General features: G+C 33.9%; 2 protein-coding genes across 2 annotated transcripts; one reads left to right on the top strand and one right to left on the bottom strand.

Annotated features, from left to right (window-relative positions):
- The first annotated feature begins 11803 nt into the window (after window positions 1-11803).
- Window positions 11804-14101, top strand: LOC144837796 (uncharacterized). Its single transcript, XM_078693053.1, has 6 exons — window positions 11804-12276; window positions 12396-12582; window positions 12672-12929; window positions 13075-13246; window positions 13445-13593; window positions 13741-14101. The coding sequence occupies exons 1-6, from the start codon at window positions 11827-11829 to the stop codon at window positions 13890-13892; spliced, it is 1368 nt and encodes a 455-aa protein (XP_078549179.1). The 5' UTR covers window positions 11804-11826; the 3' UTR covers window positions 13893-14101.
- Window positions 14102-17624: 3523 nt separating this feature from the next.
- LOC144838565 (uncharacterized) lies at window positions 17625-20210 on the bottom strand. The gene is made up of 3 exons (XM_078693977.1): window positions 20075-20210; window positions 19070-19164; window positions 17625-18496 (listed from the first exon to the last, which is right to left on the bottom strand). The coding sequence occupies exons 1-3, from the start codon at window positions 20103-20105 to the stop codon at window positions 18182-18184; spliced, it is 441 nt and encodes a 146-aa protein (XP_078550103.1). The 5' UTR covers window positions 20106-20210; the 3' UTR covers window positions 17625-18181.
- Window positions 20211-20462: the final 252 nt, after the last annotated feature.

Below are 20462 nucleotides of genomic sequence, written 5' to 3' on the forward strand. Positions count from 1 at the left end.
TCTCGAAATTTGGTCAGCATGTGGTCCAAGATAGGCCTGACTTTATAAAGCCTGTCTGTGCAATCTGGTGGGCGTTGGCTGTTATCGTTAAAGTGGAAATATGAAAGAATAATTTCAAAGCGATTTCTCGACATTACCTTACTGAACATTGGGGTTAAAATGAGTTCGTCAGTGGACCAATATTGCTGGAGCTCTGGTTTTGTAATGATGACAGTTAGGAACATAAGTCCAAGAAACTTCCTTACATCTTGGACACTAACTGGTCTCCATGCCTTGGAGCGTGAATGTTCCTTCTGTGCATTAAGACGTTGTTGTTCGATGCTTTGATCAGCGTACAGATTGGTCTGATCTACAAGTTTCAGGACAAATTCATCTGTCAAGAAAAGTTCAAAAAATCTGATTGGCTCATCACTTTCTATATTTACAGAATCTGTTGGCCCTGGTACAGAAGTGAACGGGATATATAATGGTTGCCAGTTGTTAGCTTCCCAATCACATCTTGTCCACCCATGGCACCACGTCCTCCTCGCCCCACGACGTCCTCCTCGCCCACCGCGTCCTCCTCGCCCACCGCGTCCTCCTCGCCCACCACGTCCTCCTCACCCACCGCGTCCTCCTCTGCCAACATGTCCCACTCCTGCATTGTGTCCTCCTCTTCCGCCACGTCCACCTCTGGCACCACGTCCATCTCTAACATTACGTACCCCTCTTGCAACATGCCCTCCTCTGCCACCTCGTCCATCTCTGGCATCCTGTCCCTCTCTTGCAACATGCCCTCCTCTGCCACCTCGTCCATCTCTGGCATCCTGTCCCTCTCTTGCAACATGCCCTCCTCTGCCACCTCGTCCATCTCTGGCATCCTGTCCCTCTCTTGCAACATGCCCTCCTCTGCCACCTCGTCCATCTCTGGCATCCTGTCCCTCTCTTGCAACATGCCCTCCTCTGCCACCTCGTCCATCTCTGGCATCCTGTCCCTCTCTTGCAACATGTCCTCCTCTGCCACCTCGTCCATCTCTGGCATCCTGTCCCTCTCTTGCAACATGTCCTCCTCTGCCACCTCGTCCATCTCTGGCATCCTGTCCCTCTCTTGCAACATGTCCTCCTCTGCCACCTCGTCCATCTCTGGCATCCTGTCCCTCTCTTGCAACATGCCCTCCTCTGCCACCTCGTCCATCTCTGGCATCCTGTCCCTCTCTTGCAACATGCCCTCCTCTGCCACCTCGTCCATCTCTGGCATCCTGTCCCTCTCTTGCAACATGCCCTCCTCTGCCACCTCGTCCATCTCTGGCATCCTGTCCCTCTCTTGCAACATGCCCTCCTCTGCCACCTCGTCCATCTCTGGCATCCTGTCCCTCTCTTGCAACATGCCCTCCTCTGCCACCTCGTCCATCTCTGGCATCCTGTCCCTCTCTTGCAACATGCCCTCCTCTGCCACCTCGTCCATCTCTGGCATCCTGTCCCTCTCTTGCAACATGCCCTCCTCTGCCACCTCGTCCATCTCTGGCATCCTGTCCCTCTCTTGCAACATGCCCTCCTCTGCCACCTCGTCCATCTCTGGCATCCTGTCCCTCTCTTGCAACATGCCCTCCTCTGCCACCTCGTCCATCTCTGGCATCCTGTCCCTCTCTTGCAACATGCCCTCCTCTGCCACCTCGTCCATCTCTGGCATCCTGTCCCTCTCTTGCAACATGCCCTCCTCTGCCACCTCGTCCATCTCTGGCATCCTGTCCCTCTCTTGCAACATGTCCTCCTCTGCCACCTCGTCCATCTCTGGCATCCTGTCCCTCTCTTGCAACATGCCCTCCTCTGCCACCTCGTCCATCTCTGGCATCCTGTCCCTCTCTTGCAACATGTCCTCCTCTGCCACCTCGTCCATCTCTGGCATCCTGTCCCTCTCTTGCAACATGCCCTCCTCTGCCACCTCGTCCATCTCTGGCATCCTGTCCCTCTCTTGCAACATGCCCTCCTCTGCCACCTCGTCCATCTCTGGCATCCTAACCCTCTCTTGCAACATGTCCTCCTCTGCCACCACGTCCACCTCTAGCATCGCGTCCCCTTCTGGCAACGCGTCCTAATCTGCCATCACCTCTACCTCTTGCATTGTATACGCCTCTTGCAACACGTCCCCCTCTGGCAACACGTCCTCCTCTAGCACCAAGTTTGTTTAAAATTGGGGACCTACTGCGGGATGAATCGCTGTCGATATCCTCTTCATCTACCTATTGAGAATATAAGTGCCAAACTCAATAAATATTATGTGTGTAAAATATACAAATTCATTTTATTTTATTCATAGCAAAATGTACATCATGATTCATAATTTAATTTTCATTTTTTTGTGTGATTATTTGAAATTGTTGTATGTAAATAAATATTTAATAAATAAAAGTACTTACTGTACATCATATTCTAATGTACACCATATTCTAATGTACACCATGATTCCTCACACATGATCACGCATTGTGAATAATAAAAATTAAAAAATATTTTAGTAAAAATAAAACAAATGAAACATATTATGTCTACAATTCAGGAGTGGATCCAGGATTTTTTAATGGGGCAGCGCTAACATGTAACATTCATAGTCTCTCAAAAATAGGTACCAAATAATAATTCATAATTTTATTTTAGCTGTCAAAAGCGAGGAATGCATGAGTCAAGAACTATCACCTAGATCCGACAATTGCATTATGTTATATTACTAATGTTACATTACTATATGTTATATAAAATATGTACTTACATTTTATTCCAATGCACATCATGATTCCATCTCACAATAATAACAAATAAAATATTGTTATAGAAAAGAATAACACAAAAACAACATATTATTATTGTACTTTTTGTTATTATTATTATACTTTTTGTTATTATTATTATACTTTTTGTTATTATTATTATTATACTTTTTGTTATTATTATTATACTTTTTGTTATTATTATACTTTTTGTTATTATTATTATTATTATACTTTTTGTTATTATTATTATACTTTTTGTTATTATTATTATACTTTTTGTTATTATTATTATACTTTTTGTTATTATTATTATACTTTTTGTTATTACTGTATTTTAAGTTTAAAAAAAAAAACGGTTGAGTTTACCAACATTGTGATAAATATACTTTGATTGTAAAAACAAAAGTAATTTTGTGTAAATAAATACTCTACTTACATCATATTCCATTTCCAAACTACCTCCTTCATTTACATCTTCTTCTTCTTGTTCAACAACAACAACAACACCGCCACTGTCTGAATCATCGTTTTCTGCTGTACCACGATCCTCCTGTTGAGGATATATTTTAATATGTGTGTAAGATAGGCTACCCTACGTACTAGTAGGATGACTAACAAATTGCATATTCTCATCTCATTCAATTTTAGGCAAATTGCCAAGGATAACCATAAGTGAACTCAATCACTGTCCTTCTCTCAAAGGTGGCTCTCCTGTTCACAGGACAAACATATACACAAGATGCTCTACAAAAACAAAGACTTATTACACGTCTTTGGGAGTGGAGTTGCAAATAGTCATGAGAAAAAATCCTGACTTGAACCCAGGACCCTTAGATTGGTAGTCAAGCATCATAACCATCAAGCCACAACTCCACTCCAATTTCCTCTTGTATGCATTGTGAATAACAAATAAAACTAGATTTGAACTCGTCACTACGGACGAGTTAGGTTATCTGCAGCCCAAAAGCCACGTGCACGTCATACGTTAGAATATTACGCACAGAAAAACAATTATGCTATTGAAAAAAATGTTAGTGCGCTCTCTATTTTGCGTCACGTCAAAGTATATACAGTATACACTATATACTGTATACGTACTACATACAGTTCAGAATAGGTGAAAATTTAGTGACCAAAGTTAATGACGCTTTTGACCATGATGACGTCATCACAATTTTAAAAATGGTAAATCATGTGAAAGATAATTGACAATATAAAAAAATGGAGGGCAATAGAATACGGATAATTGGAGATGCGCTCTATTAAATGTGATGAGCTATGACGAAAGAGACAAAAATCCTATATTTTATATTCGAGTGGCCATACGATGACGTCACAATGTCCGGTTAGCTATATCGATTCATTATTCAATATCTACAACTTATCAACTTCCAGAATCTGTAATTAAAAAAAATTTCCCCACGTAGTTTAGAATCTATGACTTTTTTAAAAAAGGCATAATTTTCACGAATTTTTGAACTTTTTTATGAAAAACGCGCGCGAATTGTCCAATTCTACGAGCTCGTATGACATGATTTTAAGTCAAAATTGTTTGAAAGTTGGTAAAATTACTAGAAAAGGCTGGAAAAACAAAAATCAAGCAAAAAAAAGGTGTTTTTGCGCTAAGTGCGCACACACGCGTAAAAAAATTGCGCGCGCGTGGGAATTTTTGACATGCTTAAAATGCCATGAAACGCGTAGAAAGTTGATTAGAAATTGATTTTTCGCATTTTTAAATTTTAAACGGGCGTGCGCGCGTAACTTTTTGTGAAACATGCCATTTTTAATCCATAGAAAGTTTGCGCTTGATATGACTTAAATTTTCACTAAGTTTCAAAACAAAATGACTTCTAGTTTTTAATCTATGATCAATCATTGAAATTCATAAAATGGCGCGTAAGTCACGTTGCGCAACTCTAAAATCATAAAACGAAGTTTCTTGCACATCTACAGCTACAGGTCAATCTTATGAAAAATTATACAATCATATGTTGCCCAGAGATATGCGACCAACAAAATTCGTGGAAAGAAAATAGAAAAAAAAAGAGAAAAAAAAAAACTAGACATGAAACTCGTCACTTTGACGAGTTAGTTATCCGCACAACGACAAACGCCACGTGCACGTCATACGTTGGAATATTGCACACAGATAAAGATTATGGCATTATGACAAGAACTGAAGAATATGATATGCTGTTAGTGCTGAATTCTGTCAATTTGTGTCATATAGTATATACATGCAAAGAGTATAATCTGTATACATATTACATACAGTGTAGAATAGGTGAAATTACGGGGCCCGCCATTTATTCCAATTTTTAACATGGCGACGGTATCAAAATGAAACACTTAAATAGCAATTTCTGGAGGAAATTATCTCAGGAACAACATATTAACGTGTAGAAGAAATTTGAATACGTAAAATATAGATGCGCACCCTTTTAAATGTGATGAACTATTACGCAAAATATGAAAATACAACTTTTTTTATTCAACTGGCCATATGATGACGTCACAACATCCGATTGGCAAAATGTTTACATGAATTCGTATCTACAATCTAATAGCCTCCAGAAAACGTTTTAATCGTGATTATCACATTTTATTCTTACGAGCTATTACAGATTAAAATTTACTGTAAAGATGAAATTAATGACCCACGTAATTAACATTTTTAGGCATGATGACGTCATAAAAATTAAAATATTTTTATCTCATGCTAAAGAAAGTTGATTGACCTACACAATATATAAATTTAGGAGAAAAAGGAATACAGATAAGCATGATGCGCTCCATTGAATGTGATGAGCAATAACGAAAGAGACAAAAATCCTATATTTTACATTCGTGTGGCCATACGATGACGTCACAATGTTTTTTTAGCCTTATCGATGCATGATCCGATATCTACAACTCATCAACTTCTAGATTTTGTAATAAAAATAAACGGTTCACGGTTTACTTTAGAAACTATGACTGTTTAAAAAAAGACATAATTTTGACGATTTTTTAAGCTTTTTCATAAAAAACGCGCACGAATTGTCTAATTCAACGTGTTCGTATGGCGTTATTTAAACTGGAAAAGGTCTAAATTGTTTTCAAAATTACTAGGAAAGACTTGAAAAATATAATTCAAGAGAAAAAAATATGTTTTTAACGCTACGTGCGCACCGCGTGCGTAAAAAATTGCGCGCCCGTGGGAATTTTTGACATGCTCAAAATGACAAGAAACGCATAAAAAGTTGATTAGAAATTAATTTTGCGCATTTTGAAATTTTAAATGCGCGTGCGCGCGTAACTTCTTGTGAAACATGCCATTTTTAATCCGTAGAAAGTTTGCCCCTGATATGACTTAAATTTTGTCAAAGTGTCAATACTAAATGACTTTTGGTTTTTAATCTATAATCAATCATTGAAATTCATAAAATTGCGCGTAAGTCACGTTGCGCAACTATGACGTCATTCAAAAATAGGAGGTGCACAACTTCACGTAAATGCCCATATGTTGTCAAAGTTATGAAATGTTATGTTTACACATTTTAGAGAAACGTGACTCACAAAAAGGAAGGAAGGATCCAAGAATAATACAGAAAAAAACTATTGATCCCATACAATAACAAGGAGTTATCCGCTTGGTATACCAAGCGGATAACTAAAAAGATCCTGACAATAACAAGGGGTTATCCGCCAAGTGCGGATAACCAATTATTTTTATTTAGTAAAGAATAAAAAAAAAGAAACATATTACTGTATGTCTACACTTTATAAATTTGTGGTACAAACAAAAACGGTTGAGTTTACAAACATTTTGATAAATATACTTTGATTGTAAACACAAAAGTAATTTTGTGTAAATAAATACTCTACTTACATCATATTGCATATCCAAACTACCTCCTTCATTTACATCTTCTTCAACAAAACCACCACCAATGTCACCGTTTTCTGCTATACCATAATCCTGCTGTTGAGAATATATTTAAATATGTAAATATGTACAAAAAAAACAACATATTATATTAATTATGTTATTTTTCCTAGTATAGTAGGCTAACATTGTTTGGGTTTGACAAACAGTGTCATATACCCTTTTCACACCAAAACTCCGGAGAGTCTCCGGAGACACCCCGGGGTTTATGACCATTCAAAACGTCGAGAAACTCCGGAGATACCCCTTTCACACCAACCTAGCGCCACCGGGGTTAATAAAATAAAATTGTAAATGTCGCCCTCTATTTTTTTTGTTTACATAGCGACGATCATTAGAATAATTTTAATTAACAATATTTTTAATTTAATAATTACTTTCAAAAGTCTCAGAAGTAATATAATGTTTTATTGATACTACTTATTATTTTTTAAACCCGCTATATATTTTGTACAAATATTTAAAGTATTTTGAAATAAAACTAAAGCAATGAGTGATCGTGTGAGGATGACCTTTTGACCCGAAACACTCCGGAGTTTGATGTTGGAACCTTTCACACCAAAACACCGGGGTGTCCCCGCAGTTCGCTCTCCGGAGAATGTTCAGCTGTTCAACCCCGCAGTTTTAAACTCCGGAGTTGCTTGATTTTACCTTTCACACCAAACAGCGGGGCGTCAACTCCGGGGTGTCTCCGGAGTGTCTCCGGAGTTTTGCTTTTGGTGTGAAAGGGGTAATATACATTTCTCAACTATCAACTGAACCTAACCCTCTAAATAACCAATCCTGCGCCTTAGTGAACATTAGCTTGTTGCGAAGATCGCCATTCGTATTAGATGGCTATGATGTAATGACATTTACCATACTTTTAGCAATTAGAAGATATATATACATGGTATATGGTATGTGGTACCGTATTTCTAGCCAGGACGTATATGTACTTACAGTACAAGAGGATACTACTTTACTTACATCATGTTCCATTTCGAAACTACCTCCTCCATAATTGACATTTTCTTCCATATTATCAATAACATCTCCACTATCCGAGTCATCATTTTCTGAGGTACCATGATCTTCCTGTTGAGAATATATATTTTTTTATTCGTCTACCTACCCTAGGTAGCTAACCAAGGTCTAATAGAATAGGTCTAGCCTACTAGAGACTAGGACGACAATACTTGGCCAAGAGCTAGCTAGGCCTAGTACTAGTAAGTAGGAAGGCCTGCTAGTCCACTAAAGCAGAGCGACTAACAAGTACACTTATTAGAATGCCTACTATAGTATAGGCTATAGGCTATGTCGGAGTGTGTATAGCCTAATAGTAGGCCTAGGCATACCTACTATTAGTATTACTAAACCACAGGCTGGTATCCCTAGGCCTATAGGCTACATGTAGTATTCTAGGCCTATCTGTATCTCTCTCTGTCCTAGGCTAGCTAGGGCCAGGCCTAGTATAAGTAGGCCTAGGCCTAGTTGACGATGGCCCAAGTTTCTACAGGCCTAAGGGTATTAGTAGTAGGCCTCAGGCCCCTTACTATTAGCCTAGCCTAGGCCTATTAGGCCTAATAGCCTAGCTAATTACAGTATGCCTGGCCCGCTAGCTAGGAGCCTATCTAGGCCTAGAGGCCTACTGCTAGACTAGGCTTAGGCCTAGCCTAGTACCCTATTATAGTAGGCCTAAACTAGGCCTAGCCTACAGTTTATATATTTTATAAAGTGTGTTTACTTACATCATCTGAAACTAGGATGTCATTTTCAGAGTCAGAATCAGCAAAATACGACGCGCCATGGTTATATAATACGCTGTATATAATAGCTCAGTATATAGTGATCGGCTTGCGGCTGTATCTTCCCGCCGCTTCTTGCCGCCGACCAACCAAACAAATCGTCGTTAGGATCGTTGCAGTGTATCCATTTTTATCGTCAGGTACTTTCAAATAGCAAAATATTTACGGTCCAGACCGAATATAGTGTCCAAATTTGTACTACTAACCAATAATTAACCAATATATCGGATTCTTTAAAAAAACATCAAAAACGAAGATCTTCGTGTTTGGCAGTCAAGCGTTGTATTTCCAAAAACGAAGATCTTCGTGTTTGGCAGTCAAAGTGTTAAAATAAGTAAAAATTTACGGATTTTTAAAAATAGAATTCTTGTTTCAAGCAATATTTTTCTCAATTTATTTGATAGAATTCTTGATTCAAGCAATATTTTTCTTAAAGTAGGTAAGAATATTCCGATTTTGCTTTTACAGAATTCTTGTTTCCAGTAATATTTTTCTTGAAATAAGTAAGAATTTACCGAATTTCATTTTATAGAGTTCTTGTTTCAAGCAATATTTGTCTTAAAATAAGTAAGAATATTCCGATTTGTATTTTATAGAATTCTTGTTTCAAGCAAGATATTTCTTAAAATAAGTAAGAATATTCCGATTTTTATTTGTAGAATTCTTGTTTCAAGCAATATTTTTCTTAAAATAAGTAAGAATATTCCGATTTGTATTTTTTAGAATTCTTGTTTTAAGCAATATATTTCTTAAAATAAGTAAGAATATTCCGATTTGTATTTTATAGAATTCTTGTTTCAAGCAATATATTTCTTAAAATAAGTAAGAATATTCCGATTTGTATTTTTTTGAATTCTTGTTTCAAGCAAGATATTTCTTAAAATAAGTAAGAATAGTCCGATTTTTATTTTTTGAATTCTTGTTTCAAGCAATATTTTTCTTAAAATAAGTAAGAATATTCCGATTTGTATTTTTTGAATTCTTGTTTCAAGCAATATATTTCTTAAAATAAGTAAGAATATTCCGATTTGTATTTTTTAGAATTCTTGTTTCAAGCAATATTTTTCTTAAAATAAGTAAGAATATTCCGATTTGTATTTTTTGAATTCTTGTTTCAAGCAATATATTTCTTAAAATAAATAAGAATATTCCGATTTTTATTTGTAGAATTCTTGTTTCAAGCAATATATTTCTTAAAATAAATAAGAATATTCCGATTTTTATTTTTAGAATTCTTGTTTCAAGCAATATATTTCTTAAAATAAATAAGAATATTCCGATTTTTATTTTTAGAATTCTTGTTTCAAGCAATATATTTCTTAAAGTGAAAGATACAAATATGGTAATACAAACGTTGAAATGAATAAAGATATATATACAGAATTGATCTAGCGTATTTATTTTTTTTTTCAAACTCATTAAGTATGAAAAAATTGCGTTTTTGTTTGTCCTTTTTGTAAGCCTACGCCCCGCCCACATTGTTTTTTCTGAATCTCAGACATTACGTCATTATGACATCGTGACGTCATTCTTGTACACTCTTTCTACTTCCGGGACTGCACACGTGTGAACCGCGATGCTGTTTTGGTATTCTTTTTCATTGCGATCCTTTCATCAACGTACCGATACATAATTCAATAGCCTAAAATATTTTCGATTAATTCTGGTCTTTATTCAACATGCGCTGTGTGGCGTATGGTTGCAGCAAAACCCATGCTGATGGGGTAAGTTTTCACATGTTTCCGAAGGAGGTAAAATTGCGGAGGGAATGGACTTTGGCTACCCAAAAAACCAGAAAGGATTGGAAGCCTAGTAAATACTCGGCGTTATGTAGCGACCATTTTGAACTCGAATGCTTCGAAGAGAAGGCCCGGTTTGGGAGTGAGCTCGGCGTAAGTGGCAAAATAAACAAACGGTTAAAGCCAAATATGAAGCCAACGATATTTGTGAAGCCTAAAAGTAAAACATCAAGTCAAAGTATTAAAAAAAAACGAAGATCTACCGCCTATGAAAAAAGGGAGCACAACAGGGTAAGTCAATTATATTGTAGGCCTTTCTTCTATTGTTTTCGCCCCGTTCGGCGTTCGTAATTTTATTTTATTGTAATAAACAAGTCACATGACTGACTACATCAATCATTCCCATCTTAAAATATTATTACTACATTATTCAAGCCTTAGCTTTACTTGACTAAATTACTAGTACTACTCACTCAGGCGAAAACTGTATTATTTAATTATTGTTAAAATTTAGTGGTGATTGTATTTGCCCATGGAGTTATAAAGCTAATTTTATAACTCCATGATTTGCCTAAGCCTACATAATTCTATAATTGTTTGGTTGGTTTTCTAGGTTCTTGAATCAATACTCATTCCCTCTATGGACAAGAGTGAAAGTTGCGAAACAGACAACGAAGTGCCGGTGATGATGGATATGCAACTTACAGCTGAAAAAGAAACACAAGTAAGTCCTTTTTCCAAACATAATTTGGAAATTTCATTTGAGAAATAACTTTATTTTGAATTAAAATTGAATTGAAATTATTTTTAGTTTCATTCTGGTCACATTATTATTTTAAAATTTCTTGAGAATGTACAAATTTAATATTGAATATTATACAGTACTAATAATCTGTATTTTCTTTTAGACAACCGAACTAACGGTAGTACACTGTGCCTGTTGTAGTCATGCCAAACCAAAGATAAAATTGAAGAATTCAAGCTTTCAATGGAATGGACGTCCTAAAATGATGGATAAAGGTTTGTACAACACCAGATATTTTATAAAATACCAGAATAAAAAAAAAATGTTGTTTTATAATAATTATAATTATTTCTATACAGAATAAAACACAAGATGATTTCTATTGGGCTGTCAAGTAAAGCAATCAAACAATAACTGTACAGCAACCAATTATAAATACCCTATATTCTACTAACATGCCTGTTCTATGTATTTTAAATATAGGAAATCAGATATTTCCTGTGGAAGAAGTGAGACAACTGCCTGAGAAACAAACGAACATAGAGCCAGATTCAGATTTTAATGAAGAGACGGACAGTGAGGAAGACGAAAGTGATGCTGAACCCTGTTATGATGACGAAAAGCAAGATCCTGATTACATTCCTTGTGATGATGATGAGGATGCTGACGATATTGAAATAAATGCGTAAGTAATTTTCATATTACATATTATATTGATTAAATGTTTTTATTTTTTAAAATTCTGTTGTAATACTGCTACTGTATATATATAAAAAAAAGGCCCTCTGTTCATTTTTTTAGTACACCACCTGATGTATACAGAGGACGCAAGTACCTGGTATGTGAAAATGAATTGTTGGCCGCTTTTAATACTTGCGTAATGTGCGGTCATCCATCAACAAGCAGGATTGCATCAACAATTGGGACATTTTGTCGGGTGAAGCAGGAATGCATCAATTGTGATTTCCAACGAATATGGAGTAGTCAACCATTCATAAAGAATGTGCCAGCTGGCAATTTACTGCTCTCGGCTGCAATTTTGATGTCCGGGAGTTCTGTAACCAAGAGCTTGCGCCTTTTTAGTCACCTAAAGATGGTAGCCATTTGTAGGAAAACTTTCAACGAGCATCAAAAGATGTATTTACTGCCAAGTATCCGACAAGTCTGGAGGAACCACCAAGAGAAGGCAATTACCAATTTGAAGGAAGATGAGAGCGTTGTTTTGGGAGGAGACGGTAGGGCAGATTCTCCAGGGCACTCTGCCAAATATGGCAGCTACACTATGATGGACCTGAAGCTAAATAAAATTATAGAGATACAAATTATTCAGGTACTTTCTCATTACATAATAGCTGTATACAAAGATACTAACCTACAAACTTTTCCCTTTGAAACCAAATAATTAATTGAAACTATTTTTATTAAATAAGCATATTTATTCTATTACAGTCGAATGAAGTTGGTAGTAGCTACCATATGGAAAAGGAAGGACTGATAAGGGCAGTCAATTTCTTAAAAGAAAATAACATAGCAATATCAACCTTGGTGACGGACCGGCATTGCCAAATAAAAAAATGGGTGCGGGAAAACCTACCAGATACAAAACACAAGTTTGACCTCTGGCATATTGCAAAAGGTAAATACATTTCAATAATTGTTTTTCAAAAAAGCACAACTATAATTTAATTATTCAATTTTGTTAAATTATTTATTTTATTTTATTAGGGGTTTCAAAGAAGTTGGAGGCAGTGGCAAAGCTGGTTAGTGGTAAAGATGTTAAGCCATGGATCCACAGCATAAGCAACCACATGTACTGGTGTGCAACTTCAACTGTGGATGGTGATGGCAAAATGATGCTTGCAAAGTGGAAATCAGTGGGGCAGCATATCCAAAATATACACACGGGCCATAGCGATGTGTTTAAAGAGTGTGAGCATGGCGAACTTCAGGGAAGAGAGCGAAAGAAGAAATGGATGACGACAGGTAAATTCATGACAATAATTAAACATAATTCTATTAAATAATAGACTATCAATTGTTTAACTGTTTTTAGGCTACAAATATCTGAATAGAATAGTCACCTAATATTACAACTACCTAATCAATTACCTTACTTTTTACTGTACAGGTAGCGCAGCCCTACTTAAAACATTGGACGTCATAAACAATCCTCGGCTATGCAAAGATATTGTTATGATGAGCGAGAAGTACCAAACTTCAAGACTCGAGGCTTTCCACTCAACCTTAAACCATTTCGCACCGAAGATGACGCATTTTTCATATTGGGGCCAGACATGCAGGCAAGTACTTCACAAATGTTCAAAACTTAGATAGTTAACGACAGTGACACATTAATAAAATAAATAAAAACATAAGCCAAATTTTAAAGAAATGATAGTTTTAGTCATTGAAGAGTTTGTGTGTAAACTTTAAAAAAAAAATTGTAAATAATGATTGATATTAATAACAATTAACTGATTACTGTATTATCTCAACAGAACATTTCTTGCAGGACTGCATTATAATGAAAATTCCGATAGAGAACAAGCAATCACTGCAGAAGGAAAAGAACGCTTTTGTGTTGCCTTCCCAAAGTTCAAACATGGTGGATACAGTGTCAAAAAAGTGTACAAAGATCCAACGTATGGTGAGTTTTAAGCAAACACATTAAAAGAAAGTCAGATCCCAAAATAGAACAAATGTATAAATTTATTACTTAACACCAACATACTATACATAACATTCAGTGTTTTGATTTGAGTAGTTTCTTAATATGTACATAATTGTTTCACAGACTATGTTGATGAAATCATCCATCTGGTCGTAGCTTTCTGTCAAGAAGGAAATAAGAAACCCCTACAAGAAACGCCTGGTGCATTATGCAGCGAATTCATCCACCCTGAAAAGGACGAAGCTGTTGCTCAACACAGTTCAAGATTTTGCTAATGTGATAGCAATAACTTACAATTTAGGGTATTTAAAACCTACATACTGTGTTGATGGAAATTTATCTCTAATTGCTTTAACAACATATGCGGGTAAAACAACACGATTGTTTTTTCCCAAGTAGCCCCATATCCACTTAGTGCAATTCCTGTAACCTGTGTGACGATACCTCCTGTAAATAAAAAAATATAGTTCATGTACATAATAAATAAAGCACTGTTGTTGTTCTTTTACAGTATAAACAATTGCTTTGTTCTTATTTTCAGCTTTTCTTTTTGATATGCAAATGAGTAAATCAAACATGTTTCAGTACAAAAAGCATTCATACAAAGAATGGTGGTTTGCAATTGTGTGTAAATATAAATAAAATGACTTACTCGTTAACTGTTGCATTAGCTTTTCTATACTTTTTCGGAGTGTTTTCATATGCCATTTGGAGGGCCCACACATCAAGGCAGTTGGTAGTGAAGCCTGGGTGTTCCACGATGCATTGCAAATGGCCTGTTATTGGAGCATCAGTTTCCTTTGGTGTTTATAGGACCAATTTCCTTACAACACACACACTCCTCAAATGCTTCTGCAGACACACATTTTCCACATAAACACCTATAAAATCCAATTTAAAACATTTATAAACACTGTAGTGTATTGAGACAGCATTATGAACTTATTTATAAAATTGCATGAAAGCTAGGGCAAGTCTATTTTTGTGGTTCAGACAGCCAAGCCTCTTCATTTGTGCTACACCACTAGCCTAGACCACTAGTAGTACTGTAGTAAATAGTGTATGTGTGAAAAATTCAAGCGTTTTTTCCTACAGTTAGCTCTCTCTCTACAACACAAGACAATGCTTAGGCCTAGTGTATATCGTTACATGTCCCTGGGCTGCATGTGCCTACAAAGCAGTGAATTTCAGGTTAAAACATATTATAATTAATATATATTATTAAATACTAAATTAAACTAGGGTATATAACAATATTACAATTTACTGTGCGAGACAAATTCGTGCGAGGCGGACGGCCAAAAGTATCGTGGCTACTCTTGCGCGCGAGTAGCCTACTGGCATGGCACTGGCCTAACTACGAAATAGAGCCTTAATTTACAATACAAAACTTTACCAATTTGTGTTTCCTAGACGCATTTGTTGAGCATTTAGCTCTGCTTCCTCTTCACTATCCCCACTGGTACTATCGTCATCCGTAGAAGAAGCATACGGTTCGTACATGTAAGGTTGTATATCCATCGTGCATAATAACAAAGCTACAGAACTGTCAGAATTGTACTGCCAGCGCTCCACACTACTGACAGGACTAGTACTAAAATGACGTCACGGTCTAATCATAGCCTGAGGCGACAAAACTCGGGGGCGGGGCTTAGCTAATATAGAAATTCTTAATTTTTTCATACTTAATGAGTTTGAAAAAAAAAAAAATACGCTAGATCAATTCTGTATATATATCTTTATTCATTTCAACGTTTGTATTACCATATTTGTATCTTTCACTTTAAAATAAGTAAGAATATTCCGATTTTTATTTGTAGAATTCTTGTTTCAAGCAATATTTTTCTTAAAATAAGTAAGAATATTCCGATTTGTATTTTTTAGAATTCTTGTTTCAAGCAATATTTTTCTTAAAATAAGTAAGAATATTCCGATTTGTATTTTTTAGAATTCTTGTTTTAAGAAATATTTTTCTTAAAATAAGTAAGAATATTCTCATTTGTATTTTTTGAATTCTTGTTTCAACCAAGATATTTCTTAAAATAAGTAAGAATATTCCGATTTTTATTTTTTGAATTCTTGTTTCAAGCAAGATATTTCTTAAAATAAGTAAGAATATTCCGATTTTTATTTGTAGAATTCTTGTTTCAAGCTATATTTTTCTTAAAATAAGTAAGAATAGTCCGATTTGTATTTTTTAGAATTCTTGTTTTAAGCAAGATATTTCTTAAAATAAGTAAGGATATTCCGATTTTTATTTGTTGAATTCTTGTTTCAAGCAAGATATTTCTTAAAATAAGTAAGAATATTCCGATTTTTATTTGTAGAATTCTTGTTTCAAGCAATATTTTTCTTAAAATAAGTAAGAATATTCCGATTTGTATTTTTTAGAATTCTTGTTTTAAGCAATATTTTTCTTAAAATAAGTAAGAATATTCCGATTTGTATTTTTTGAATTCTTGTTTCAAGCAATATATTTCTTAAAATAAGTAAGAATATTCCGATTTTTATTTTCAGAATTCTTGTTTCAAGCAAGATATTTCTTAAAATAAGTAAGAATATTCCGATTTTTATTTGTAGAATTCTTGTTTCAAGCAATATTTTTCTTAAAATAAGTAAGAATATTCCGATTTGTATTTTTTAGAATTCTTGTTTTAAGCAATATTTTTCTTAAAATAAGTAAGAATATTCCGATTTTTATTTGTAGAATTCTTGTTTCAAGCAATATTTTTCTTAAAATAAGTAAGAATATTCCGATTTGTATTTTTTAGAATTCTTGTTTCAAGCAATATTTTTCTTAAAATAAGTAAGAATATTCCGATTTGTATTTTTTAGAATTCTTGTTTTAAGAAATATTTTTCTTAAAATAAGTAAGAATATTCTGATTTGTATTTTTTGAATTCTTGTTTCAACCAAGATATTTCTTAAAATAAGTAAGAATATTCCGATTTTTATTTTTTGAATTCTTGTTTCAAGCAAGATATTTCTTAAAATAAGTAAGAATATTCCGATTTTTATTTGTAGAATTCTTGTTTCAAGCTATATTTTTCTTAAAATAAGTAAGAATAGTCCGATTTGTATTTTTTAGAATTCTTGTTTTAAGCAAGATATTTCTTAAAATAAGTAAGGATATTCCGATTTTTATTTGTTGAATTCTTGTTTCAAGCAAGATATTTCTTAAAATAAGTAAGAATATTCCGATTTTTATTTGTAGAATTCTTGTTTCAAGCAATATTTTTCTTAAAATAAGTAAGAATATTCCGATTTGTATTTTTTAGAATTCTTGTTTTAAGCAATATTTTTCTTAAAATAAGTAAGAATATTCCGATTTGTATTTTTTGAATTCTTGTTTCAAGCAATATATTTCTTAAAATAAGTAAGAATATTCCGATTTTTATTTTCAGAATTCTTGTTTCAAGCAAGATATTTCTTAAAATAAGTAAGAATATTCCGATTTTTATTTGTAGAATTCTTGTTTCAAGCAATATTTTTCTTAAAATAAGTAAGAATATTCCGATTTGTATTTTTTAGAATTCTTGTTTTAAGCAATATTTTTCTTAAAATAAGTAAGTATATTCCGATTTGTATTTTTTGAATTCTTGTTTCAAGCAATATATTTCTTAAAATAAGTAAGAATATTCCGATTTTTATTTGTAGAATTCTTGTTTCAAGCAATATTTTTATTAAATATTGCTTGAAACAAGAATTCTATAAAATAAAAATTTGTAAATTCTTACTCATATTAAGAAAATATTGCTTAAATAGATTAAATAAAAATCATTAAAAATTAATTTTAAGAATAATACCAATAATTGTTATTAAAAACTCATTTTAAGTAATATTTTCGATAAACAAATAAATTTAAGAATTTATACAAAATAATATTAACAATACCGTTATTTTCATTAACAACTACAATTTACCTAAAAAATGACAATAATTAATAACAATAATATGTACAACTTCACATACTGTAAACTTGTTTTAATTAACAATAAAATGCCAGAATGACAGAAAAACGTATAAAGTAAACGCTATTATACAGTATGCTTTATAAAAAAATATTTCTTATGCATATAGAAATTAAATACACTATATTGTGAAGTAAAACTAAGTATTTATATTTCGAAAACGATAAAAAGAGGCCATAGATATAATCTATTGTACTTTACATGGGTTAAAGGTTGTATTCAAGCATTCATGACTGCATAAAAGGTTTTTTTCCCGGATTGTGGGTTAAGAATTTGCACGTATAAGTAAATTCATAAGCAGATACTAAAATTATGAAAATAAAAGTAATATTTTATATAGTAAATATTAAAGTAAAATGTATTAATCTGAAATTCTGAAAGTTTTAAATGAAATAAAACTACACCCTTCTGTTTTTACTAAACTAATTCATTATCAATTAATTATTGATTTAACATTAAGTAACATACATTAAGCGGATACTAAAATTATGAAAATAAAAGTAATATATAGTAAATATTGAAGTAAAATGTATTATTCTGAAATGCTGAAAGTTTTAAATGAAATAAAACTACACCCTTCTGTTTTTACTAAACTAATTGCTGGATTTGAACTTGTTGTAATCTACCAATGATAGTTCAACTGCCTTTGCTAAGTGAACAGGTGTTGATGTATCACCTAGCACTAGCTGTTGGAGTATTGTGAGGCCTACTTCTTGAGCTTTTGGATAGTCAATATCCAACAAGTAAAATGTGGCGAGGAAAGTGACTAGAGCTTCATCTAATTTTGTTATTTCCATTGTAGTAACGATTGCTCTCCCAACTACAATATACGACATTTCTTTGGTTAAAAGAAGTACAGGAACATTGCCGGATCGGCGTGAGGCCCAGGTCTCTGGATCTTCATGGTCCTAAACAATAAAAGAGATAAATATAGTTTATTTATATTAGTCTATTATTGAAGTATTTTGTTACATCATTTAATAATTGGGTATGGTGTTTAGAGTCCTATATCTGGGGCGGTGACCTCAAAATTCTGACAGGCTGCACAATATCAGAGCAGTGATAAGAAGAATTTTACATTATAAGACATCAGGGTGTGTGGATTTATATTTTTTAATCACAAAACTTTATCTATTATTCTTATTAGTACTGTAGTTAAGTTAATAGGGTCTAAATATATTTTTAATATGACTTTACTTTAAAAAGGAGGACAAATGTGAAACGGGTGCTTCATCCTGATTGATGCTTTTATTCCGGATCAATATGTTTACAATAATAATCATACAATTAAACGATTGGAATGTAAATTTTCGTTTAATTGTATGATTTTAATTATTGTAAACATATAGGATACTTTAAATGTTAAGCTATGATAAATTTGACATTCAATGTTCAAAAAACACTAAAGAGACAATTAAATAATATTTTTTGTATGTACAAAAATAATAAATGTTATTTAAAATTTTAAAAACACTAAATACCTTCAAGTTGTCGACAAGGTCGGCACTCTTTTTAGTTGATTTTTTTCCAACAAATATCGTTGACAGATTTGTCAGAATATGGGTTATCTTTGAACCTAAACAAAAATAACAAATTGAGAACATAAATGAGTGTAATAATGTATGAACATAAATTTAGTAAAGCTCAAGTCTGTAATGTAGTCTACAGTATTAGGTAGTGTAATATAGTGTTATGAGGTTTCTGACTTGTAAGGAAGACTCTACTCGCTTGACTGTCGTAACACATATATTGTTTATTCAGTATAATACTTGATACAATAATACAACTATAAGTATAAGGATAAGGATAAGGAACGGAGGATCAGTGATGCTGTCGGTGAGATGTGAGTGTAGGTCTGCTTCTGGAGAAGTGGCTGTGAGGTGTGTCTGGGCTCTTCTGAAACTTGGGGGTATATTGGCTTCGGTTCATTTGCATATGTCACTACGTAATCTCAGAAGCTAATGATTGGTCCTAAGTTGGTGCAGGGGTGTTTAAGTGGGAGTGATTGATCTTATCTGGGGAGGTTACAATGATGAATTGGCCCTGTCGAATCTTTGCTTAAAACTGTCAATATCTAATTGTTTTACGATGGGAACAGTTAGAGAGGTCAAATAAACTGTTTACTTTTGGGATTTAATTGAGCTAAATGGACTAAATGTACTTTTGAAACATCTGGACAAACTCTCCTCTGGTCTTCTGGGTCAAGTTTGTGAACTTATTTGAATTCTGATACAAAGGTTGATTTCTAAATTATAAATGAATATCATTATATTACAGTAGCCAAGGCTACAGGGTGGGAGGTCCAGGAGAGCATTATTCTGCCAAAAATAAAAGTAATTTCTAATTCAATTTTAGGTGTCAATAGGAGGAGTCAAACCTAGAATTAAGAAACATTTGCTTTGCAAATTGTTGACAATACATACACAGGTCAAACTGTACAAAATACTTATGAATAAATTAAGGTGTGTAAAAACATATAAACTTACCAGATAGAGGACTGGTATTTTTTTTGGACATACCAAAATATACAATTACTGTCTTTTTCTTTAGACAGACTTGCCAAGCGTTTTTTTAAAAAGCTTTCCCTCGCCTTTCCTTCTCCTATGCCTAAAATCCGTCTAAATTCTTCAATTATCTAAAAAATAAAACAATAAATTGAACATAACAATTTTCGTATGGAGTATAATGTTTTTGAATCCCTCATAGATATTTCATGGTTACATTGCAAAATAATTGTTAAATTTTATTATTTTTTTATTTTAAAAAATACCTCCACATGGTCCTTGAAGCAAGGATACTTCGTTAGCAATTGAGAACACCGGCTCTCTGCTGATGTCTCCGTAAGCCATGCACGCCTGGCTACGAATTCTTTAT

Source organism: Antedon bifida, chromosome 3, assembly GCF_963402885.1.
Source record: "Antedon bifida chromosome 3, ecAntBifi1.1, whole genome shotgun sequence".
Classification (NCBI taxonomy): domain Eukaryota; kingdom Metazoa; phylum Echinodermata; class Crinoidea; order Comatulida; family Antedonidae; genus Antedon; species Antedon bifida.

Coding starts and splice junctions, on each gene's coding strand:
- LOC144837796 (XM_078693053.1), top strand. CDS start 11,827: ATGTGCGGTCATCCATCAACAAGCAGGATTGCATCAACAATTGGGACA. Junction 12,277..12,395: donor TAGAGATACAAATTATTCAG/GTACTTTCTCAT, acceptor ATTCTATTACAG/TCGAATGAAGTTGGTAGTAG. Junction 12,583..12,671: donor CCTCTGGCATATTGCAAAAG/GTAAATACATTT, acceptor TTATTTTATTAG/GGGTTTCAAAGAAGTTGGAG.
- LOC144838565 (XM_078693977.1), bottom strand. CDS start 20,105: ATGTCCAAAAAAAATACCAGTCCTCTATCTG. Junction 19,165..20,074: donor AAATACCAGTCCTCTATCTG/GTAAGTTTATAT, acceptor ATTTTTGTTTAG/GTTCAAAGATAACCCATATT. Junction 18,497..19,069: donor ACCTTGTCGACAACTTGAAG/GTATTTAGTGTT, acceptor TTTATTGTTTAG/GACCATGAAGATCCAGAGAC.